General features: G+C 38.8%; 1 protein-coding gene across 5 annotated transcripts in view; it reads right to left on the bottom strand.

The window, feature by feature from the left end:
* Window positions 1–26,093, bottom strand: part of TNFAIP8 (TNF alpha induced protein 8) — a 138,021-nt gene that overhangs the window by 17,194 nt on the left and 94,734 nt on the right. Inside the window, exon 1 of one of the 5 annotated variants that reach the window (XM_056803950.1) lies at window positions 14,062–14,438. The exons of the other annotated variants lie outside the window; for them this stretch is intronic. Within the exon in view, the coding sequence (XP_056659928.1) occupies window positions 14,062–14,107 (46 nt within the window). The 5' untranslated portion in view covers window positions 14,108–14,438. Of the gene's footprint in view, window positions 1–14,061; window positions 14,439–26,093 lie in introns of those variants that run through there. 5 annotated transcript variants of the gene reach the window in all.

Here is a 26,093-nt window from a genome sequence, read left to right as displayed (position 1 = left end):
CTCTCTCTCTCTCTCTCTCTCTCTCTCTCTCTGTCTCTCCCTCTCTATCTCTCTCCCTTCCTCTCTCTCCCTCTCCCTCTCCCTCTCTCTCTCTCCCCCCTGCTCTCTCTCTCTCTTCATATCTCCAGCCCTCCCTTCCTTTTCAGTAAAACTATAAAATGGCCTCCAAACACCGAATATTCTGCCTCAATCTATCCCCTTTCCAACCTAGCTCCCAAATAGCTGCCAAAGTGATTTAAAAAAAAAATGCAAGTCAAACTTGCTTGTCCGTCACTAACCACCCAAGTGCTTTTAGGATTAAATATAAACTTCTCTACACTGACCTTTTAAAGGAACCTGGTCCCAGATAGTGTCCATACTTATATTCCATACTCAGTAGCCTATTGCAAAACTATTCTTCCTCACACTCCAACTCTATACCTCCCTTCCCTTCCCTTCTCTCTCTCTCCCCCCTTCCCCATAGAATATAAATTTTTGGAAGGGCCAGTTTCATTTCTATCATTGTATCCTTGGTGCTTAGCACAGTCCTAGGCACATAGTGGATACTTACTGAATGCTTGTTGATTTGAGAATCCTCTTTATAAAGTTATAAAATCCTTGAGGGCAGGAACTATTACTTTTCTTCTTCTTCGATGATCTCCTTCCCCCAAACCAGCAAAGCCCCCTGATAGGACAAGTATTTAATGTCTGTGGAATCAAGGAGTATAATTTCTAAAACTTCTTACTTTATTTCCTTCCCTCTCCTCTTGTCCCTGCTCCCACAAAAACCCCAAAACAACCCACTTTTAAGAAGCAGGGCATGTTTACTATTCCATTTCTCCAGGAAGTATTCCAGAGGTTTCCAAGGGAGAGTATTGCTCTCCAAGAAAAACCTCCAGATACTGGTGTATTTTAAGATCAGTAACCCCTTGGCCTTGAGCTTGGGCTTCAGAACAAATATAAGTAAAGTTCTCTGCAATCTGAAGGCTCTACATGAATATTAACTATTATTATTGTCATTATGCATCTTAGAGAAACTTTCCAACATTCTTGTCGTGACTGACCGTTGCCCAATAACTATATGAAAATATTAAAGTCAGTCAAGCATTTTATAGCCATGTTAATGGCTAGAGGAGCTTGGTACAGGAAACAGCCTCAGGGGTTTCAGCCAATTTTTTGAAAAAGTCAAGGGTTGGGCGGGGTTTACTGTGCTTGGAGGAGGGGGAACTGGTTTGGACGATTTTGCATACTTACTGGCAGCAAAGCCAACTCAAACTGCAAGATGGTGTTTATGTGATGGTACAAGAAGGGAAGAAGGAGCCCTTAAGAGTTCGGGTCTCCAGCAACGGACAAACAGCACCGGACACGATCTTGTCAAGCCTCAAGATACCAAATCACTTTTAGTTGATAAACCAAAACAGAATGGGGGGGTATTTTGACATAACACAGGCTATTCAGTGCTCAAGAGCTTAGTCAGACCCCAAAGAAGTCATCTCCTTTGTCATCCACTACATCCCAGGCCAGTGCTGGGCATCTAGACATTTAGACTTTGATGCTTGGAAAAGAGAGTGAGGCTGATGACTTTGTACATCACTTATATCTAATTCACGGGAAACCATGGCATTACCTATCCCATGACGTCATTGGTCCTTTTCCAAATAAAGGATGAACAGCCAGCATATTTGTTATTCGCTTTCCTTTGTCATCTAGAGTAAGTCTTTTGAGTTCTGGGTTTTCATGTTCTCCTCTTTTTTTTTTTTTAAACCCTCACCTTCCATCTTGGCGTCAATACTGTGTATTGGCTCCAAAGCAGAAGAGTGGTCAGGGCTAGGCCATGGGGGTCAAGTGACTTGCCCAGTGTCTGAGGCCAGATTTGAACCCAGGACCTCCCATCTCTAGCCCTGACTTTCAATCCATTGAGCCACCCAGCTGCCCCCTAGTCCTCTTCTATAAAATGAAGAAGTTAGCCTAAGACTCTTCCCAGCTTTTAACCCTATGAAATAAATGATTTCTGCTTCAAACAACATAATTTCAACTGAAAATAGTTAAGGACAAAAAGGTGGAGGAGAAAAACCTCACTAGTCATGGGTTAAGATGGACAGCATCATTTGAAAGATGATCAGAATAAATGGTGAAAGACACTTTCTTGGGACAAGGGAGGGCAGGCGGTGTGCCCCAGGAAGTAGCACATGTGTTTCTTAACAAGTTAGGCTGGTTTTGCTTACATGTGTAACAATTAAAGAATGCAACTACTCAAAGAGTGAGTCCCTTCAATGACTTTTCCATGACTCCCATAGTTCCAGTTAGAAATTTAATGACTTTAATTATACTTGGGCATAAGAAACTTAGGGATGCTTGTGTGTTCTGATATTCTGAAGAATATCTGAAATTCAAAGCATGGTTCACCCAGTTTCCCAAGATAGTAGGGGATTATAAGTGTTTCTTTTTTCCCCTCACACTACCTTTCTTTTTTTTTTAACAGACTTCAGGAAACTATATCTGGAAGCAATATTCCCACATTTTTCCTTCTCAGGGAGTGTGTTAAATAAGGCAGAAGGAGTTGATGAATTTCCTGAGGTCACAATCAGTCCTTAAGATAAATGAAATTAAGTTTTTTCTATATGATTTTGTAGTTCTTTTGGTTATGGTTAAGACCAACAAAATTGATGTTTTATAAATAAAATGTTGTTAAATAAGGGGGTTATAATTGATGGCCTCTAATCTTTCCAGCTTTAGATTTATAATCTTAGAACCCTATCTCACATTTCTATGAGTTACTGAAATCTGTCTATGGGGCAAGAGTTTAAGGGTTTGAGTATTTATTGGTATTACCTACTATGTGCCAGACATTGTGCTAAGAGTTTTACAAATATCTCATTTTATAACACCATGAACCCTTCAAGGTTCTAGTTAATTGGCAGCTCTTTCAAGATATTTTTCTTGATTCCTTCTCCTCAACTCCATTTCTAGACAAAGGGATCTCTGTCTTCCAAATCTTATTGTACTATCGCATGTTTCTACAGTTTACACTTATTTGCTATGTTTTAGCTCCCCAATTAGAAGGTAAGATCCTTGGAGGCAAGGGTCTCTTGCTATAAACATCTAGGTATCTATTTATTTACTGGTTTCCTCAAAAACAACCTATTTCCAGTAAAGATTCCATTCTAACCTGGTTTTACATCTCTAATGAGAGAGACTTTTAAACTTATTTACAAAAGTTTATGGCTTTTGTGATAGAGGCATGGAGAGAGAGAGAGAAGACTTGTAAGCCAAGATGCAAGAACCACGGCTGGGGACCTGCCTGGCAATCAAGAAGGTTCCAAACAGAATGTTCCCAGGAGTGGCAGTTGGGGGTTTCTGGCCTCAGAGGGTGGAGAACAAGCAAAAACTTGGCTTTGACTTTGGCTCTGACCCTGGCAGTTGTTGGTCAGAAGAAACAGAAACTTGATTTTGGAGTTGGTTGTCTCTTTGAGAGTTAAGCTGGCCAGGAGAAACTGAGAGACTTTGGACTTTGTTTCTCTCTGGGGTTGAAGCTGAGAAAGGAGACAAGCCAGGCTGAAGGAGAGATTTTGGACTTTGTTTTCTCTCTTGGGGAGTTGTCTCAGACTGAAGGACCCTTGGGGGGGGGGGAGGCTTCAGAAATTAAGCTGAGAGACCTTGCTAATTTTATGAAGAAGCAGAAAGAAGATTTTAAACAGCTATTGTCCTCCATCTCTCTAACTGTCTTAGAGTCACAGTTTGTGACTAAACTACTTTCTCAAACCTTCAAATTCTTCCTCATTTTAGATTAGGGACATCCTCATCCCTCTCACCTCAGTTTCCTATCCTGTTATCCCAATAAACCCCTTGACTTGAAAAAGGAAAAGAAAAGAGTATCTTTATAGTTTACTCAAGTGGGGGAGGGAAGAAGCCAAAGGCTTCAAGAAGAACTAGGAGGAGAGGGAGGAAGGAGAGGGTTGGAGAAGGGAGGGAGTGAAAGGGAGGAGGAGGTTAGAAAGATACATTGCTCCATCAGCCATCAGTAGGGATCACTAGGCAAACCCCAGGGCATTCCCCAGAGCAGTTCCCCTGTGTGGTAGCATCCCTCAGCATTTCTCATTCCTACCTCCATTACAACCAAGCAATTTCAGGTTTCCCCTCTAGCAGCTCTCTCTAGTCACAAGCCAGAGGACAGCAGTCATTGCAAGAAGAAACAATTTCCTCGGCTTAATTCTCTATTTCACTTTCTAATGAAAGATTAAATGCTTTGACTGCATGCCAACAAAGTATCAATTAAATTAGCTCTTATCTGTATAGGGGGAACACGGTACCACAATTTGGAGTCAGAAAAGATGGGCTTTGGCACTTACTCTGCAAAAAAGCAACCTCTCAACTTCATTTTTTTACCTTTAAAATGGAAATCGTAATACCTTCACTAGGGACTTAATTGGATTGCTACAAAGAAAGCGTTTTGCGGGATGTAAAATGCTACCTAAATCTGACATATTGCTTTTATTGGGGTAAGAGGATGCCCGCGGATTCCAAAAGATTGAGCTGGTAGGTTGATAAGCTCTGGTGTTATCTACCAAGGTAAGAAGTACAAGTGAATGCAAGTCTGGCAATAAATACACTGTGATCATGTCATTTGAGGATTAGGTCCATCAGCAGAAGGAAGTCCCAGTAACTCATTTAGATGACTTCCTAAGGCAGGTGGTATCTACATTTGTGGAAGAAGTGCCTATGACAATAAAATTACAAACAAATGTTTAGGAAGCATTGAGACGTTAGAATTTGGACCAAGCTTAACAGGAAGGGGATTGTATCAAAGATCTATTTGACCTGTTAAGATTTGTCTTGTTTAGTTTTATTTTTTTAGGAAGTCATACAAAGAAAGCAGAAACAGTCTTACTTTTCTATTTGTACCTTAACTCTTAGTATAGAGCTTTGTACATAGTAAACTCTTAGTAAAGCTTTATTCATTCATTCATAGCAGGTAGAAGGAGAAAGAAGATTTCTAAGTAGATGACAGGCAAGTGTATCTCCTATATGAAGTTGCAAGGCTCAAACCAAGTTCAGAGGTATTAATATGTAGGGACCACAAGAGAGAGGCTGCACTAAGACCATCAATAAGAAGCTGGGGTACAAGACAGAAGAAATAATGGGTCAACAAGTTGGGAAAGGGAAAAGGAAAAGGCAGGGATAAAGTCAAAATGGGTACACGATCTAGAAATAAAGGGTGATAGCATAAACAAATTAGGGGAACACAGATAAGTTTACCTGTCAGACTTATGGATAAGGGAAGAATTTATCATCAAACAAGAGACAGAACATTACCAAAAAAACAAAATAATTTTTATTACATTAAATTTAAACGTTTCTATACAAACAAAATACAACCAAGATTAGAACAGACACAACACATTGGGGAGAAATATTTCTAGCAAACATCTCTTACAAAGGCCTAATCTCACAAATACACAGAGAACTGACTCAAATTTATACGAATACCAAGCATTTTATAATTGAAAAAAGGTCAAAGGATAAGAGCAAGTGTTTTCAGAGGAAGAAATTAAAGCTATCTATAGTCATATAAAAAATGCTCCAAATCACTATTGATTAGAGGAATGTAAATGAAAACAACTCTGAGATATCGCCTCACATTTATCAAATTTGCTAACATAATAAAAAAGGAAAATAACAAATGTTGAAGAGAATGTGAGAAAATTGGGGCACTAATATATTGTTGGTGGAGCTGTAAGCTCAAACAACCATTCTGGAGAGCAATATGGAACCAGACTCAAAGGGCCATAAAATTATGTATACATTTGCCCAAAAAATACCTCTTTTGGGTCTGTACTCCAAAGAGATCAAAGACAAGGGACCTACCAGTACAAAAATATTCTCAGCAGCTCTTTTTGTAGTGGCAAAGAATTGGTAGCTGAGGGGAAGTCCATTGATTGGGGAATAGCTGAACAAGTTGTGTTATATGGTTGCAAAAGAATACTATTGTGCCATAAGAAATGATAGACAGGATAAATTCAGAAAAAACCTGGAAAGACTCATATGAATTGATGCAAAGTGAAGTGAGCTGAACCAGAAAAACAATAAAAGAAATATTGTATAATGATCAACTGTGAAGGATTAAACAATTATGAGCAAGATATCCACAAGGGACTCATGATGAAAAATGCTATTTACAGCAAAAGAAGGAGCTTTTAAAGTTTGATTATAGATCAAGAAATGCCTTCAAGAATTTTTTAAATTGTATTGTGATGTGTCTTCTGTCATGACATGAGCAATATGACAATATTTATTGCACGAAGGCACTGGCATAAACTATATCATAATATTTATATAGGGGTAGGGACAGAAAGAATTTGAACTGTAAAACATCAGAAAACAGTTGTCAAAATTTGTTTCTATATGTAATTGGAAAAAGTTAATAATAATAATAATAATAATAAAATTAAATCTTTGATAATTTTATAATAGCTAGATTATTTTAGGGTCAAAATTATGACACATGACTTCTATTTTTATGCACCATGTCTACCATATTCAAGTCTTTTATGTATATGGTACCATTTTTGCCCATTTGATAGAACCAAAAGCACAATATTACTATTTTACATGATTATATAGTTGGTTGGCTTCTTGCCCTTATTACGCATGGTTGGTTATATCAAGGATTATTTGCTGCCATATTCTTATTGAAGAATGAAGTCCTCAATTACAACCTTATAATAGGTTACTTTAAGACATAGTTTCCAAAAATATAGTGTGGGGGTGGTAGAGAGGTGAAACTAGGGACTCTAACAGAATTTCAGCTTAGTGATGATCTCTTTCTCTCTCATATACGTGTGTGTGTGTATCCTGTTGCAATGTACTTGACAAGTAGCTCTCTGGACTTTGCCAGAAGACATCCAAGGTCTGGGTTCTAAAAAATGAAAACTACATGAATCCAAACTATAAAATAAGGATGTACTTTGTGTTCCCTCCTAAGAGAGTAAGATTAGAGGATCTGGGCTCTGCTAAAGTCTCCAGATCTCAGTTTCCTCATCTGCAAAGTGAGGGGAGGGGATGGGATTAGATAACTTTGAAGGCTCCTTCCATCTCTAAGTCTATTATCCTAAAATGAACCAGTGAATTAAACCTGTTTTGTGTAAATCAAACCTATGGCTATTTCCCCCATATAATAGTTTCACTTTGTTTATCCTTCCATTTGCCATTTCCTAAATGAAACAAATGAATAGATTTCCCTTAAAATAGAGCTGGTTTTAGGTCGGCTTCACTATTTTTTCCTTTCTTACCGTTGCTTATCTTGGAATGTCGAAACAGATGGTTACTATTCAGACATGAAACATGGCTCTCCTACAATATTTTAAGCTGTCAGCTGTACAGTTTAGCCTTTATATAGGCAACAAACAGGTGCTTCTCTGTACATATATTTCACTGCAACATTCAAATCTGTGAGCAGAATCCCACTCACATTCCTATCCAAATTATACTCAAACATTACAGAGATGCTGTTCCTCACTTACAGCAATATGCACATCTTATCTATCTATTCCTAAAACGTATAGGAAAATTCAGCTATATTTTCTTTCTTTATCTATCAAATTCTGGTAAAAGGCAGTGTATTTAGTGGATAAAGACAGGAAAACCTGGGTTCATATTATAAGGTTCAAGTATGATATAAGTATGACACCCACTGGCTGTATGACCCTGGGCATGTCACTTAGTTAACTCTGTAAGACTATAAATTACAGAAAAGTTGCTGCTTTGCACTTGTAGATATAGTTTCCTCACATGGGAGCTTCTTTTACTAATGAAATCATAAGTCTAGTCTCTATCCTCATCATTATATAATAAACATTAAATATAAATTTAAGGCAATGTATGACAAAGGAAAAATTAGAGAGTCATAAAGGGAAGCTGGGTAGCTCAGGAACCTGGAGACAAGAGGTCTTGGTCATGACTTTGGGCACGTCACTTAACCCCAGGTGCCTAGGCCGTAGCACCCTTCTACCTTAGAACTGATAGTGTTAATTATAAAACAGAAGTTAAGGATTTTAGAAGGGAAAAAAAACATACGTTACCACTAACACTAAAAAAACACTGTTTAAACAAATTAAAATTTAGGTTTTGAATGGGTTTTTTAAACAGTAAACAAATATTAAAGGGAGACCTTGAAAGGTAATTGCTTTATGAGATACATATAATTTTTTTCCATTGTGGTTGTTACACTAGAAATTGTTCTCATTTTGCTCAATTTATTCTGCACCAGTTCATAAAAGTCTTAACATGGACAAGAAGTAAAGCAATCTATAGAATTTGGACCGACAAGATTTACTTTTTCAGATGAGAAGACTGAGGTTCAAAAAAGTATCAAATGCAACAAGTACTAAGTGGAGTGGGGCGTGAATCCCAGTCTGCAATCTCCAAAGATTTCATAATCATTGCACTCTACCCTGGTGCTTCTTACCAGGAAAGACCAAAGTGAAGAGAGCTCTCCTTCTCAAACAAGAGCTTCCTTTTTCACCTCCAAAGGTACTCAGGATCAATATTTAGGCTTATATTTTGTGTCTATGAAGGTCACACCTTGTGGATCCCACAGAATATAACAAGCAGAGAAAAACTGAACTTCATAAAACTTGGGTACCTACTGTTTCCCTTCAGATGCAATGCAAAGTCCTGAATGGATGTAATAAAGTGTCATTCATATTATGATCATTATAATCAATAAGTCTTGATGGAAGCTGCAAGGCACAAAGGCAAGGAGTCTTCAGAAAAGAAACCCTTTCACTGTCATTTTCTGTCTAGCAAAATCCCCATATGCTGGTCTTCTGAGCATAATGCATTACAAATAGAATCTGGAATTGTATATTTTTAATTGGTTGCCAATTTTATATCTTAATTTTAATACCAATCAATTAATTTTATTATATTTACATAAAATAAAAATATTTTAAAATTAGTTTAATTTAATGCTCCTTTTAGTTTTACTTGTATCCTTATATACCAACTAAATCATGAAGATTCCTGATATATTTCAATTCAATTAGACACTTATGAAGTGCCTTCTACATGTGACTTAGTCTTTCTCCCAAAACCTTACCTTCTATGTTATTATCAAATCTTTTTTTGTAATAAAAGTTTTCAACATGTTTTCTGAAATGAGATGATCCAAATTATCTCCCACCCTTCTTTTCATTTCAAAGATAGTAAGCAATTTGATCTGGCTTATGCATGATTATCATGCAAAACATATTTCCATATTGATCACTATTGTAAGAGAATACTGATATAAAACCAAAACTCCCAAACAAAACTGTAAATAAACTAATGTAAAACATAGTATGCTTTAATCTGCAGCTGACTCCAACAGTTCTTTCTCTTTTATAGTTAATCATTGTACAATATTGCTATTACTGTTCTCCTGGTTCTGCTTATTTCTCATTGCAGCAGTTCATGTAGCTCTTTTCAGCGTTTTCTGAAATTATCCTGCTTATCATTTTTATAGTACAGTAGTATTCCATCATCAACACACACCACAGTTTGTTCAGCCATTCCCTAACGGGCATTCCTCAATTTCCAATCCTTTGCCACAACAAAAAAAGAACTGATGACAACACTGTGATATATGACCAACCTCATCACCTCACCCCTGATCTATAATAAAAGCCTCTGCCTGGTCTTCCTCTTTTAAGTCCCCCCCCTCCCATCCTGAAAATCCATCCTCTATTCAGCTGCTAAAGTCATTTTCTTAAACCAAAGATCTGATCCACATAAACAAAAATATGTTTCACAGAACTTTTTGAAAATAAAGTGGGCGCAGGTTATTATATATCTGTCATACCTCATCCCTACTCAGTAAATTCCAGTCTCCCTATTACCTCCAGGATCAAATATAAAAATCCATTATTTAAAGTGGAGGAGTTCCATGGAGACTGGAACGACCTCCAGGAAGTGATGCAGAGTGAAAGGAGCAGAACCAGGAGAACAGTGTACACAGAGACAAACACACTGTGGTATAATCGAACGTAATGGACTTCTCCATTAGTGGCAGTGTAATGCCCCTGCACAATCTGCAGGGATCAAGGAGAAAAAAAACACTATCCATAAGCAGAGGACAAACTGAGGGAGTAGAAACACCAAGGAAAAGCAACTGCCTGACTACAATGGCTGAGGGGACATGACAGAGGAGAGACTCTGAGTGAACACTCTGATGCAAATACTAACAACATGGCAATGGGTTCGAGTCAAGAACACATATGATACCAGTGGAATCACACGTCGGCCAGGGGGGGTGGGAGGGAGGAAAAGAAAATGATCTTTGTCTTTAATGAAAAATGCATGGAAATGATCAAATAAAATACTATAAAATTAAAAAAAAATAAAAATAAAAATCCATTATTTGCTTTTTAAAGCCCTTAATAACCTTCCCTTCCCACCTTCCTGGTCTTCTTAAAACTATTGCTCCCTATGTGTTCTATAGTTTAGCAAATTGGTTTTGAGATTCCCTGTCAAATAACATTTCATCTTCTGGCTTTGACTTTTTATTGCATGTCCAGTTCCCTGCCTATAGTACATACCCACTAATCTCTGTCTCCTGGCTTCCTTCAAGACTCACTTAAAACCCTACCTTCTGTAGCCTTGACATAATATACCCACTTTGTTTTCTATGCTTTGCATAGAAATGCTTGGCAAAACCAATGACGTTCTGCTAGAAATGTTTTTGTATCTCCGAGTCTTTTCCCTGTCACTAATTCCTTGGGGTATATGCCTAGTACTGATATAACTGGGTCCCTGGCTGTGCATGGTTTAGTGACAGTTTGGATGCAGTTCCAAATTACTTTCCAGAATGGCTGCACTATTTTACAACTTCATTAACTGGTAGCTAATTGTCATTTTTGTTTCCCATTTCTACTTCCAATAAGAGCAATGAAACATCAGGGGGAAGAAATCTGCAAATCACCTATCTAATTCACTGGAGCCCATTGAAGGGGCAAAGATCTGACTCCAGCCTACTTCAAAGCAACCGGATAACTAAGAAATGAAAATTGCAGCCACTGAGTTCTTTTCAACTCTTGTGCTTTCTTATCCATTGGATCCCATATCATAACTGCTCCCCAATTGTGAAGTTTCATGGATAGATAAAGCCTCACTCATCCTATGCTATCTCCAATAGAAATGGTGACGTAATTGAAAATAAGCCCAATTCTACAAGAAGATATTTAGAGCGTCATCAATTTCATAACAAATTAAGAAAATGTAAATAAAGGAAGCTAAGAAGAAAAGTAAATACAAAGTAATGTCAGACAGTCACAGAATTCTTGAAGGCTAGTTAGTGGTCATTTAGTACAAACCTGTCATTTTATAAGAAACTGAGACCAGAAGTTAAAAGACAGATCAAAAGACAAAAGTCTGATTTATCTAAAAAAACCCCAAACAACCCACTTTGTTTTTTAGACGGGAAATTGATTAGTCAGAGTCATACTGAAAGCATGTGAAGAATTGCCCAGGAATGGCAACAAACTGCTACTATTAAATAGCCAGGGTGGAGGAAGAAGAAGTATACAACTAGTCCATAGTCAGAAAAGAAATCCAAATGGCAATAAGTGGGAAATCTTCAGAGAAACATTTCAAATTGGTCTGATTATCTGCTATGGACTAGATGAGCTTACTTGAAAAGAAATGTTGTTTTATTTTGTATTTCTTTCTTGTTTTCCAGCTGTTCATTACAGCCACCAATATAAGCATTCCCAGATGGCCAATCCTTTCCCCTCCAAATGAAAAAACACAAATAAAGTTTCATCTAGTCTATGTTTCACTATAAAAATGCCTGACAGTGGAATATCCAATAGAGGAAACAAATGAAAAGTAATTTATTCTCTTTTCTTTTATTTATGATCATTTGAACTTAACAGAAATGCTCTTGATACCTTTAAAAAAAATAAATGCAGAGACAAATGACAGATTTTGCCCCAGCATCTTTAAGTGCACAGAGGAAGGGATAAAAATATCATGATTTGGCATGCAAACTGCTTGCTAATTTGACTTTTCAGTATAATCTTATGTAAAAGGAAGTGCTCTTATGTAAAAGGAAGGGAAATCAAGAGAAATACAACTAATGATGTAAATCAATTGGTTTTTTATCTCTTTCCCCATCAAAGCTGGTGGTTTAGGACTCAGAAAGATTCTTAACAGAAGGAGCAATTATGATCCCTATACTCATTTTTCTACCTCTTTTAAATTTGTCCCATAAATATCAGGGCTGAGTTGCAGAGAGACCCCACTACCATGTATAAGCCTTTATGGTTTCTTGCTCACCAGAAAAAGAAATGTCATTGATCTCAATTATACTTCTATAATTCTAAACTTGGTTGTTTTCAATGAGTTGGAGTCATGGAAACAAAAAATTGTCTTCTTGTCAATTAAATCAATATGTTTCTTCCCCTGCTTTACATTTTTTGAGTTTTTTTTTAAACCCTCATTTTCCCTCTTAGAATCAATACTGTGTATTGGCTCCAAGGCAGAAGAGTGGTAAGGGCTAGGCAATGGGGGTCAAGTGACTTGCCCAGGGTCACACAACAGGGAAGTGGCTGAGGCCAGATTTGAACCTAGGACCTCCCATCTCTAAGCTGGCTCTCAATCCACTGAGCTACCCAGCTGCCCCCTTCTTTTGAGTTCCTTAAGAAAGGACCTCAGAGGATAAACTGTGGGAGTGGAAACACCGAGGAAAAGCAACTGCCTGAATACAGTGGTTGAGGGGACATGACGGAGGAGAGACTCTAAATGAACACTCTAATGCAAATATTATCAACATAGCAATGGGTTCAAATCAAGAAAACATGTAATGCCCAGTGGATTTACGCATCGGCTATGGGGGGTGGGGGGGAGGAAAAGAAAATGATCTATGTCTTTAATGAATAATGCTTGGAAATGATCAAATAAAATATATATAAAAAAAAGAAAGGACCTCAGAAGTTGGGTGATTTTGGTAAAATAATAATAACTAACATTTATAAAATGCTTTAAGACTTATAATGGGGAAGGTGGGTGGTACATTGGCTAAAACACTAGGCCTGGACTGGAGAAGACCTGGATTCAAATACAGCTTCAGATACTTGGTAACTGCGTGACCCTGCAAGTCACTTATCCCTGTTTGCCTCCTATATGTCAAGTGAGCTGGAAAATCAGTCCGGCATCTTTGCTAAGAAAACCCCAAATCAAGTCCCAAAGAGTTGGAAATGACTGAAAAATAACAAATGAAGGCTTGCAATTTTCCTTTACTTATATCATCTCATCTTATCCTTCACAACCTATCCCAGGGAGACAAGTAGTGTAAACTGGTACCAGAGAAAGCAGCATCAGAAAGGTTTTGTCATTTGCCTGTCACATAGCTAGTTAGTACTAGAATCAAAGCAAGATTCAAACCCAGAGCTCTCTTGAGCTTTATCATCCTGCATTTACTCTTAAAATTTGCACTAGATGGGAAGTTTAATCCCTACAAAAGTATATCATTTCATTATCCATGTGTCCAAAGTGGGGTGAGCATTTTGGCAGACAGCAGGCATAAAGTACCACTGGCAGTTTGGAATGAATTTCGGCAAATCAGGTATTATATTTCTTTGAGAACCAGCTGTCGTTTGTCAAAATCTTGATGGGGATCCATTTTTGACAGCACAGCAAGGAAATTATTAGAAATTCAAGATAATAAATTCCATTAAACTCTCTTCTTGGACTATGCTTATTGTGGACACTGGACAAATAGGAAAAAGATCCATCTCTGGACATGTCAACCAATTAACTAGATGGGAGAACTGAAATACTGATCATCTAAAAGCTGGTGGTGTACAACGTCCATGCTCCCACAATGCTTCAAAGACCATCTCAAAATGACTACTCACTTTCGTTCTATTAACATCTGTTCTTTTCGCCTTCAATATTTTAAGAATAAAATACCTGGCCCTTAAACTGGCGTTTCAACTAGTAAAACATTCTTCTTCCTGCTACCTCGTACTCCTCTACCTAAATCAGCATTTTCCTTCCATGTTCCTGCCTTCACATTTCTTCTGCCTTCCTTCCCCCTTTCTTTACCTTTTGCATCAAGTTCGTGTGTCTTCTCTTCAAGGCTCTGCATCATTTCAAGATATGGGTACCTTCGCTCTGGCTTCCTTTTACTCTCCTGTTCACGTTCTCTTTCACTTTGGGCGGTTGAAAGCTGCCAAGTAGCCACTCCCTCTACTTCCTTTCCCCACTCCTGTCTCCAAATCTTTCCATGTCTTTTCAAAGTGGAGGAGCTCTGTGCCCTTCCCTGGCAACAAAGGCATCATTTCAGCCTGAATTTCTTTCCTCTTGAAGTTTCCTACAAAGCATTTCTAATCATTTTCTGCCTTATTCCAATGTTCAAATGGTTGTTCGTACACCACCAAATGTATACCGCTGAAATGTAAGGTATTTCGCAACAGAATGACTCAATACTAGTTTGAAAACTTAAGGCAGAGCCGCTCTTTGCGTTTGCTCTAGTGGTCTAATATTTTATTAAGGTTAAACATTAAAAGGTGATCTCCTTGGAGAAGGAGAAGGAAGAGCAGAATGTCAAACTGACTTTAATTAGGAGAGCAGAATTCGGTCAGTGCATGTGATCATAACACCTTTTACATTTCTGTAGCACTTTTTTAATGTGAAGAACAGAGTGTTACTTACCAAGCCCCTGCCCCCAATTACCTCACCAGTTCTCACAAGGGAGAAGTCATCATTCCACTTTCAACTGGTGTGACAGCTGCTTACCACTTCATGAGAAATTACCCAAGGTTGCTTAGCTCAATGATGTAGTCAAGAGTCGAATTAGTAGGATATATCATGGAGATAAGTCAGAAGACGAATTCAGGGAATGGTGTAAGGAGAAAAGATTCCAGAGAGGAAGAAGCATGCTTTAAGAGAAGGAGCATCAGATCTGGAGTCATAAAGCCTGGGTTAAAATCCTGGTTCTGCTACTATTACTTCATGAAATCTACTTCCCCTCTCTGGGACTCAGTTTCCTCTTCCATGAAAGGAGAGGAGGGTACAAGATGATCTCTAAAGCCACTCTCAACTCTAAATCTACTAACAATTAAAGCCAGCAAAGGAATAAGGCAGTCTTGGCTTTGCCCTCTTACCTTGAGTTATTTCCCTGGGTCAAGCTGAAGAAGCATACCTTTAGAATTGCAAGTTCTAACAGACCTTAGAGGTATCTGAGCTCGCCTTCATTTTATAGATGAGGACATTGTAGCCCCAAGAGGTGAAGTCAAGAAAATAAGCAATTGCGGTAAACTGACTAATACATGCATACAGGTTGGACATGGTAGAGACAGGAATTGAAACTCAATTTTCAGGTCTAACCAGTGCTTTCCTGCTGAACTGAACCTTATTTTCCTCATCTGTGAAATGATGAAGACTGACTGACTTCATTAAGTCTCTAAGATCCCTTTATGCTCGAAAATGAAGAATTCCAGGTGATCAATACAGGCCAAATTTAGAGGTCCCCAAAACAAAAGCCCCGGCTTCCCACGATACAGATATAATACTCCCAGTCCACCACAAGAGGGAAAAAAGTGAGGGAGAAGGGGAAGGAAAAGGGGATAAAAGAATAGAATAATCATTATTACACATAGACAGAGAAGACATCGTATATATGCTGAACTAAAATGAATTACACTAATTTCTAAGATGGAAACATGGGAGGAGAAGACCAGTGTGGCTGTGGATAGAATGTTGGATTTGGAATAAGGAAAAATACGGACTCATCCTTTTTCAATATTAGTAGTGCTCCTTTGGGCGAATCACTTAACACCTCCAAGCATTAGTTCCCTCACCTGTAAAATGGGGATAAGAGCGCATGCTGTACCTACCTCACAAGACTGTTGTGAGGTCACCTGAGTTAACATGAGATAATCAAAAGTGTTCTGAAGAACCTTAAAACACTATATAAATGTCAACTACTATTGTGTACAAAAAAAAAAGACCCGGTTCTCAGGAATGATACAACTTCACTATCTTCTGGTTTCCAGGACACTCTTCTATCTGTCGGACTGTTTCCTCACCTTAAATTCTGCTGGACGTTTGTCAGACCACTATCCTGGGACTTCTCTCTACAGTTCGGTGATCTCAGAATTTCCCTTGGTCTCAAGTATCATCTCTATGTAGGTGACTCCACCTGTATTTATCTGGCCATAATTCTCTCCTAAACTCCAGCCACCGATCACCAACTGTTGGCCAGATACTACTGCTGAGATGTTTTATAGTCATCTCAAATTCAAATACGTCCTACGGAAAGTTCACTAGCTTTATTTTTTTAAACCTTTCCCTTCTTACAATTAATACTAAGTATTGGTTCCAAGGCAAAAGAATAGGAAGGGCTAGACAACTGAGGTTGTGAGTTACCAAGGACTACATGGCCAGGAAGTGTCTGGTTTGATCTCTATCCACTGAGCTCATTATCTTCTATAAACCCAGCCCCTTCCCAACCCAGATATCCGCTTTCTCCCTGCTCCCCTAATAAACCATACCCAATCAGTTTTGTGAATCCGACCTCCCCAGGATCTCGTGTACCTGCCTTCTTTTTCTATTTGAATTTTATTCTCATCTGAAGTGATATTAAAAAAATAGAAGAATACAGACACAGAGAGTTGGATACAAAGACCCATTTATCTGAACAGGAAAAGAGGAGAGAGGGGGGGATTGGAGGAAGTGGAAGGAGAGTAGATTAAGAGAGGGATAAGTCTTAAACAAAACAAATCCTAAGGATATATAAAAAATAAAAAAATAGATTTATTGCTCTTTGTGAGGTGGCAAAGAAGGAAGTGCTCATAAATTGGGGAATAGATGAACAAGTTATGGTTTATAGATGTGATGGAATACTATTGGGTCAAACTAGGATTAGCAAAATGACTAATGAAGATTCCAGAGGGCTGATGATAAAATGGGCTATCCATCCTCCTAAGAGATGAAGGAATCAGAAGGCAAAATGAGATAATTTTTTTCTGGACAAGGTCAACGTAGAAATTTGTTTTGATTTAATATATATATATATGTGTGTATATATATATATATATATATATTTGTGGTGGGTTTTGTTTGTTTCATGTTCATGAGGAAAGGGTGGGGGAGGCATACAGTTAGGATGGGAAAGCAGGAAGGCAGACCTTAGCTTACTAAAATATAGTCATTTGTCATAGATGAAAGTACACTAAAAAAAGATTCAGAGGATGTAAGTTCATGTATGACTTTGGACAAGTCCCTGCACTTCAGTTTGTCCACCTTTAAAATGGGAACATTAGACTGGATCCCATCCTATTAAAGCGCTCTAAGGCCCCTTCTCGTGCTAACCTTCTAGAATTAAGCTTTTCCCAAAAATTCTACAAAGACTCCATATTTGGAGTTGCTAAACTCTAATATGAGTTTGGCCAACATCTTGGGCTATCTATCAACCTACCTACCTATCTATCTATCTGTCTATCTGTCTGTCTGTCTGTCTGTCTGTCTATTTGGTTTTAGCCTTCATGTACCTGTAGTCCACCAAACTGGACTACTGCTGCTTCTTGAAATATGCCATCTACCACATCCTTGCCTTGGCAAAGACTGTTGTCTAAGCCTAGAATGCATCCCCTTCTCTACTCCATTTTTAAAAAACATTAACAAATGTATTGGGTTGCAAACAATAGTATGTACTTAGTATGGTCTATTTTTACATGGTCAAACATTATTTGCAGTAGCATCTTTTACTCAGTAGGTACAAAATTGCCATATAGTTGGTTGGATACATAGTTTACTCTGAAGATGAAAAAATTACTTTCCTCCAAAAGCTAATTATTTGTAAGAGTGTTAAAAAACCAAAAGTATATCATGAAAATCAAAGCAAGAAACTAAATGTTTCTATCATTGCTTTAGTTGATGTTATATTTTCAAATGAAATTTGTATTTATTTCAATAACTGTTGATTCACATTTTTTTACTTTTTAAAAAATTTTTTTAAAATTATATTTTATTTGATCATTTCCAAGCATTATTCATTAAAGACATAGATCATTTTCTTTTCCTCCCCCCCACCTCCCATAGCCGACGCGTAAGTCCACTGGGCATTAGATGTTTTCTTGATTTGAACCCATTGCTTTGTTGATAATATTTGCATTAGAGTGTTCATTTAGAGTCTCTCCTCTGTCATGTCCCCTCAACCTCTGTATTCAGGCAGTTGCTTTTCCTCGGTGTTTCCACTCCCATAGTTTATCCTTTGCTTATGAATAGTGTTTTTTTCTCCTAAATCTCTGCAAATTCACATTTTTCTTTTTAGCATTTTATCTATTGGGGAATGGATCTCATAAACTTGAGTCAATTCTTTACTGATTTTAGATGTCAGACTTCTATCAGAGCTGTTTATTGCAAAGATTTCTTCAAACAAAATCTGTTCTTTCTTTTATTCTACAACTTAAATTTAATTCTAAATGCATAGCTTTTGTTTTTAGTGTCTTCCCCACTCACTATGTCAGTTATTTATTTTATTAAGACTGACATCTATTTTTTTCTACTTGAAGTGGCTTAGATGCTTTTCTATCCATTGTGGAAAATGAACAGTTATGGATTCTATTTTTTTAAACTATACTGCTATCCAATTTTATCAACAGTTTTTTGTTGGATAACTAATGTTGAATAACTAATTTTCACGGATTTATCAAAGTCATCTAGTCTTTTGCCATACATTTTGAACTAGTTCCTGGTTAGCTAATCTATTTTATTGATAGTTTTGGTAATTACTACTTTTCTGATCCATTTCTTAGACTACCTAGCATCCCTGCATCCTTCAGCTCAAAGCCTTCCTCCTGCACAGATGTCCTCTTTCATCTTCTAGAGTTTTCCTATATATTTAAAGTTACCTTGTATTTACTTTTTGGATATTTTGTATCTATATTTCTATTTCCAGGTTTTTTCCACTGATAGAATGTCTTCAAATTTGAGAGCAGAGACTTTCATTTATGTCTTTGTATTCCAGTGCCTAGCACTGTGCCAGACAGTTGGGAAGCACTCAGCAAATGTCTTGAGTCTTTACACTGTGATCATTCTTCATTTCTGAATTTATATCGCAGGGTCTTGTTTCTAACTCTCATCTGATACTTAACAGGAAGAACTCGGTGTGGTTTTACAAATACATATTGTCACACCCCAAAACTAAATCCCTTAAAGGCAGAGATCTATCTTTAAAGCTCCCAGTGCCTAGCACAGTTTTCTATGCTAAGCAGACATGATATATATTTGATGATTATAGTAGCAAAGAGAAAGTGAGAATGGTCAAGAAAGATGGGGTAGGAGATAAGCTAGTAAATGACAACAGGAGCTTAGAGCAGGTGGCCAGAAGATGCTCCTAGTTCTTGCTTTGGTCACAAGGTGCATACTGTACTCGGGTGGTGTTGGGGATGGGATAAAATGGATTAGATTGGGCCAGTAACAAGATGCTACACTGTGGGTTGAAGACCAGCAGTTAACGCAGACCAGGGCAGAACCTGATCTAAGATCAACGCACAGACCACTCAGTAACTGGGAAAGTATTTAATTTCATAGGAAAGGGTTCAAGGGAATCAGACTAACTCTAATGCTAATCCCACTAACTAAATTCCCCCCAAATCTAAATGTCTCCTCACGAAGAGTCTTCAAAGTGATGCTGGGCTGCTCTAATCTTTCCTCACTCCCCTACAATTCCCTGGCCCTGTTCTAGCTAACATGTACTAACCCTCCACCCCCTTAGATAGTATTTAAGGTAATGGTCTGTGGCAAGTTTAGCAGGGCCCAGGAAAGATCCCACATCCAAAAGGAACTAGACCTGCAGACAGTTGGTTTAGGATCACCAAGTTCTTCTCCAAGGAAGTATAGCACACAAGGCAGCAGGCAGGAGAGGAAGCAGGACTAAGCACTCAGGATAAGCAGCCACACTCCCCAGATACCCCCAGAGGGAAATATCCCCAGATCCAGCAGTCCCTGAGTAATAGCTTAACCCTTCCTGCAAAATTCCAGAATCTTTTCCTTGTTGGCCTCTACAAAACCTCCCAAACTTCCCTCTTCCTTACAACAATATGGAATAGGAGCCGCGGAAGCACATTTTAGAAAATATGGCCAGGGTAGGTTAGTTGACAGAAGGATGGGGCAGGTCTTGGAGGCATCTAAAGCTGGAAAAGCTCTTTAAGGATTTCTTCTCCTTCTCCTCTCTTATCTTATTCTCCTGGCAAGAAGTCAGTCTACAGCGGTTTTGAAAACGTCTTAATGTTGGCAAATGGTTTCAAAGGCTTCCCTGGGCCTAGACTTTATGTTGTTTGCAAGGAATGCAACCTCTTCGCTTCATCATCCTCATGGAAGAAAAGAAGATCATTCATAATTATTTTTAAAAGCAGCCGTCATTGCAAAGTCTATTTAAATGCTCAAATGACAGCACACACTAAAAAGGACAATTACACAAACGCCAGCCGCATCATTTATTTCCCCACTGGGAATAGAAGCCTTTAAATATGGCCGTGGTAGTCTTTCCCTGCAGACCCACAAAGCCAAACTCTACGCATATCTCTCTCGGTGCTCTCGTCCTTGGTATGAATTTGTGATACGTAAATATGAAGCAGCAGCAGTGATGAGGCCCTTCTTTCAGACTGACGCTTCTCCTAGCTTTTCTGTCCTTCATCAATGCATGGCTATTTGCTCGGAGGAAACTGCACAACTGCCTTTGGAAAAGAGATTTGTGATCTAAGGTTGGCAATGCTGAGATTGCTTCCTGTCACTTGGGAACTTTCTGGACAGGAAAGTTCCTGGGAATGTCTTGATGATCCTCTAATGGCATGGATCACCGCCTTTCCCTTGTCCCCTCTGAACTAGCCTCTCATGAAGAATGTCTCCCCTTCCTCCATAACGACCCCGGTCAATGGTACTCTATAAGCAATGAACACTTGCTTTCACTTCTTTGCTGTCTCCCTACTTAAAGCGGATTCCTCTCACCATTGGGCTAAATGTGAAGTGAAAAAGCCAAGTTGTTTTTCCCCTACACGGCCTCCTTTCCACTCTCAAACTACGGGGTTAGGAAGCGTTGAAAGCGGATTTTATCCAGCCCTCCGATTTTCACGCAGCAAAGCTGCAGTCGTCCTGAGTTAGAGCTTCTCTTACTGTCCACCCAGCCCACTCCCACATTTCCCAACAAACCTTCTTGCCGTCCTTTCCGCCTGTGATCAATATGCCTCAAACCTTTCTTATTCTCTTAGGCCAGCAATTCTTTAATCAGCTGACTCGCTACTCTGCCTGGACCTGATGATAAGTTCTGCCCATCCTAGAAGCCGGGCCGGCATACTACCACTCCTTGGATGTGCTGTCACACTAGGAAGGCCAGAATGACTTCCCCAGCTGAATCCCTAAGTTGCTACTCCAAAGGCCTTTTTCCCCCTTGAATTATTCTTTTCATTGTTAACCTTGAACCCTAAAGAAAACATACTGATGTCCTCACCTCTCTGGATGGGGGGTAAGTGATTATTTTTTCTATTTACCTGAAACAAGAAAAGGGTGAAAATGTTTTACTATGGAAGTAAGAGAAATCACCAGATAAGAGAATTCGTGGAAATAGAGTCACCAAGTTACAGAAGATCACAGGATTGTAGATCTCAAGCTGAAAAATCACTTAGAGGCCATGCAGCCCAAAGCCTCTCCAGCTCCCCATTTCCCCAGTCCCAGAGACATTAAATGATTTACCCAAGGTCCCCCAGGTAGCCAAGTCAGCATTCAAACACAGGTCCCGTGACTGAAGGTTCAGTGCTCTTTCCACTGTACCTGCTTAACTACCTGAGCTAATTTTTCCAGATCTGTTCCAGTTCAAGGATTACCTTTAATTCTTCCCCCTCCAGTTTTCCCTGATTCTTCCTATTGAAAATACTCTGTGCTTCCTTCTGTCATGCTCTTTGGATGTTCTAATTTGATTAGTTATTTGTGCACATTTCATTTGTATTCTATAATACAATCCCTGGTGGCATTCGACAGAGAGGATTCTTCCCACTCTTACATTCTGAGAACACAACACTGCTTCTGCCCTCCATGATCACAGAAAGTACAGATTAGGGAAACCACAGCGAATGCTTCAAACCTCTTCCCCAGCATTTACTCTTCCCTTTGCCATTACGGGACAGGGGAGGATGGAGCTTTAACTTCAAACCTTGTCGGTGCCTGGAGGTGGAAGTCTCTTTGCTCTAGAACCTACTGCCCAGATTCACCACACTGAGAAAGATAATACGTTAGCCCTTCTGATAGTTGTGTGCTCAAACACTCAAGGGCCTTTATCCAGAACTAAAACCGGAGACACCAGACTAACCTGGAGTCATAATTTAGCTGTCTTTGAAATATGCTCCTGAATTTGCACCACCTGAGTAAGTCTGGAGATGGTTTGAAGTGTGAGTTCAGGAAGGCTCCTGGGGACCTAATCACCAGGGATTTTGCCCACCAGATCCCTGACTTGATATTCTTTTGGTCCATTCCCCCTTTAAGGTCCTTGGTGCTTACGAAAGAACAAACAAATTCTGCCCTTTATTACTGAAGTGAACAAAGGATACTTCCTCTATCTGGAGGCTAGCGCATTTCCACCATCTTCTCACTTCTAATTCCTGAAATTCAGGGTAATGCTTGCCAAGGCATCATCCGCTGCCCTCTCATCCCTGTTACCTCAGTCCCATCCCTCCCAAATTATGATTTTGCTTTGCCTTCTTCTACCATGGTGCACTCTGGAATTTCCAGTCTTGTTAACAAATGTTCCCTTATTCTAGATTTCTTTGTTTCTTCCAACTTCTTGCAATCACTTAAGCCTGGCATCCTCTAAAAAGCATTTAATCACCGCCCCCCCCTCTTCAGTAATAAGGCCTCCTTGCATGCCCCCTGGCACCCGGGGCCAGGAGGAGTAGACATTACTTGCCCATTATAGCTTCGATTATTTAACAACCTCTCCGAGTCCTTTGAAGACCTACTTAGCCTGTCACAACCATCTATCTATCTCTAGATTATTCTTCCTTCTTTCTTAAAGAGTTCAGTATTTGGCTCACAGGTCTGATCCTCCCTCCCCACACACCCATCCTCATATTTGGCCTTATTCTTAAGAAGGTAGATGTTGAGGCTCCATCAAATACCTTGGCCTTCCAGATCATCAACCTCAATTCCTATAAACTATACTTTCACTCCAATTCAGCAATCTCAGGGATAGTCATTTCTTAGCCATCACCTATCACTACATGACCTAAAGACTCCTGAACTCGGAAGTGCCTCTCTTTACCTACAACCTCATTCCACCATAAGATTTCCTCTGGTCTTACTCTTTAATCGTTCTCTTATTCACTGTGACTTATAGTCCTTGTACTAACTCCCCTCTCTCTTTTTCCCCTTTTCCATCATTCTCTGGCCTCTAGAGTTAGCCATTTCTACTATACACTGCTCTACTCTTCAATTATTTGACTTTTAAAAGGTCCTATCATTTAAGCTATGTCAAAATCTCTACTCTGAGTTATCTCCACCAATCTGCCTTCTCCACTCCTACAGACAAGTTTCTAAGCCACTGCTGGAGTAAGTAAACACAACCCTACTGATTAGATACTCTATGCGTTTATATACTTAATTGCAATTTGCTCCTGACTGCTACATGGCAATACTTTTATTTTTCTTTAATCTCAACTTTCTAAAGAAACTATTATGACACCCCCCCCCCCTTTTCAGGAAAGGCTCTACCAAGGCCACCAGGTGATCCCCTTCTGCCCCATTACACATCTCATCATTCCTTTTCTCTCTTTGTTCCAATGTGAGAAAGCAGTAGGCTTTTTCTTTACTCAGGCCCATCTTGCTACTTGTGCCCCTGATCTGATCTTATTCCATCTTCCCTGGGAACTCCTCCCCCCTTGAGTTATTTATTCTTTCATTTTCTTTTTGGTCTTTTTGTTTTTTTAAACCCTTACCTTTCTGGCTTGGAATCAATACTGTGTATTGGTTCCAAGGCAGAAGAGTGGAAAAGGCTAGGCAGAGGGGTTTAAGGGGTTAAGTGACTTGCCCAGGGCCACACAGCTGGGAAGTGTCTCTCAAGACCTCAGTCATATTTGAATCCAGGACCGTCCATCTCTGGGCCTGGCTGTTAATCCACTGAGCCACCTAGCTGCCCCCATTCTTTCATGTTCAATATTTATTGACTTGTTTCTTAGAAAGATACTTCAGTTTCTCCATGTTAAAACAAACAAAAACCCTGCATTTGTCCCTACTACTTTCTCTCACGGTATCATCTATTCCTTTTCTTATTCAGAATTAAGCTCCTGGAAATAGATGCCTATATTAATTGCCTACCTGTCATCACTTCTGAACTTCTTGTAATGGGACTCAACTGAAACTACTCTCTTCAAAGTTACCAACTTCAAAATCTGGTGTCCTTTTCTAGGTCCTCATCCTATTTTTACCCCTCTGGCCCTGAAGTTTTTGACAGCTGTCTTTCAGATCCCTTCTTGGATATTCTTTCTTTCCTAGGCTCCACAAAACTACTCACTCCTGGCTTTTCTTCCTTCGTGTATGCCCATTCCTCACTCTCTATTTGCTGGACCACCCACCATCCACCACCTCCTGAGCTTAAGTGTATGTGAAAGCTCCATTTGTCTTCTCTGTGTTCTCTCCAATTTTATTCACCATGATCAATATCTTCCTGTTGCCTTTAGGATAAAATATAAACTCCACAATCTGGCACTAGTTTATCTTTCCATATAATTTCACATTATTGCCCTTTATAGAGTCTCTATTAGAGCCTAATAGACCTACTAATTGCTCCCTAAACTCATTTTTGGGTTCTCTTTTCCCCATATTTTTATGGGGAATTTATATGGCATCCACAATGCTTGGGGTGAATTTTTCCCTCTCTTTGAAGAGAATCCCCTTTAAAGTCAAGTCACTTCCTGTACAAAGCCATTCCCGTAATCCCATTTTTTAGTGCTCTCTTATGCAAATTACCTTTTTTTACTTATTTGTTTATATGTTATATCCTCCCAATAAACTGTAAGTTCTGAGAGCAGAGGCTGTTGGTTTCATTTTTGCATCCCTACCCCTTGGTACAGCACGTTCCATACTGTAAGCAAGCAAAGTTGGTTGGAATTGGATTGAGGGTAGGCTCTGGGTCTTATTTATTTCCATATCCTTCAGGACAAAATATTTTTACATGATAAATATTTAATATTCTTTAAACTGAACAGCCAAGCTACTCACACAAGTCTGTCTTGCTTGAAAAAAATTTTACATACAAAAATCCAAATATAAAACAAATTGGTTGTGATTTTTTGGTCAAAGGTATTTACAAAGGATTTCTTCAAATAGTCTTAATATGGGGGTGGCTGGGTGGCACAGTGGATTGAGAGCCAGGCCCAGAGATGGGAGGTCCTGGGTTCAAATCTGTCCTCAGACACATCCTGGCTATGTGACTCTGGACAAGTCACTTAACCCCACTTGCCTAGCCCTTACCTCTCTTCTGCCTTAGAACCAATTGGTTCTAAGACAGAAGGTAAGGGCTTAAATAGTCTTAATATATTTACAATTACTTCATTACACAATCCTATTAACATAATCCTTTTTAGAAACATAATTATTGCCTAGAAAGTGGAATATACATAACCTGAATTCTACAACTTCTCAATGATTATAACTTTTCCATAAAGACTGGAAATTTTCCTAAATATTTTATAGGAGAAATAGAAAATTGATAAAGAAAGTATTGATAAAGAAACACCAACAAAGAGAAAACCGGGTAGGTAGTAGAGAAGAGCAGGTTCTGAAAGACTTTTTATTATCCTATGAAGATATTAAATGGATCCTTTAAAAATTATTGATATTTTCATATCATTTTCATTTCTGAAAATATCTTTCCCTTTCTTCTACCTAGCAAGCCATCTCAAGGGATTTTTAAATAAAATTTAAACTTTACATAAAAAATAAACGTTTTCTGCTTGCTTCTTGTTTACATATTAGACTACAAAGCACTGCAATCAATGAGATCAGTTAATGGCTTGTCTGAGAGTTTTATTTTTATAAGCATCTGCTGCACCTCCTGCTTAATATATATATAGGACCTCAAATTC

Source organism: Monodelphis domestica, chromosome 7 (assembly GCF_027887165.1).
Source record: "Monodelphis domestica isolate mMonDom1 chromosome 7, mMonDom1.pri, whole genome shotgun sequence".
Lineage (NCBI taxonomy): Eukaryota > Metazoa > Chordata > Mammalia > Didelphimorphia > Didelphidae > Monodelphis > Monodelphis domestica.
The sequence above is the reverse complement of the archived record's forward strand: the minus strand, read 5'-3'. Positions and strand labels throughout refer to the sequence as shown.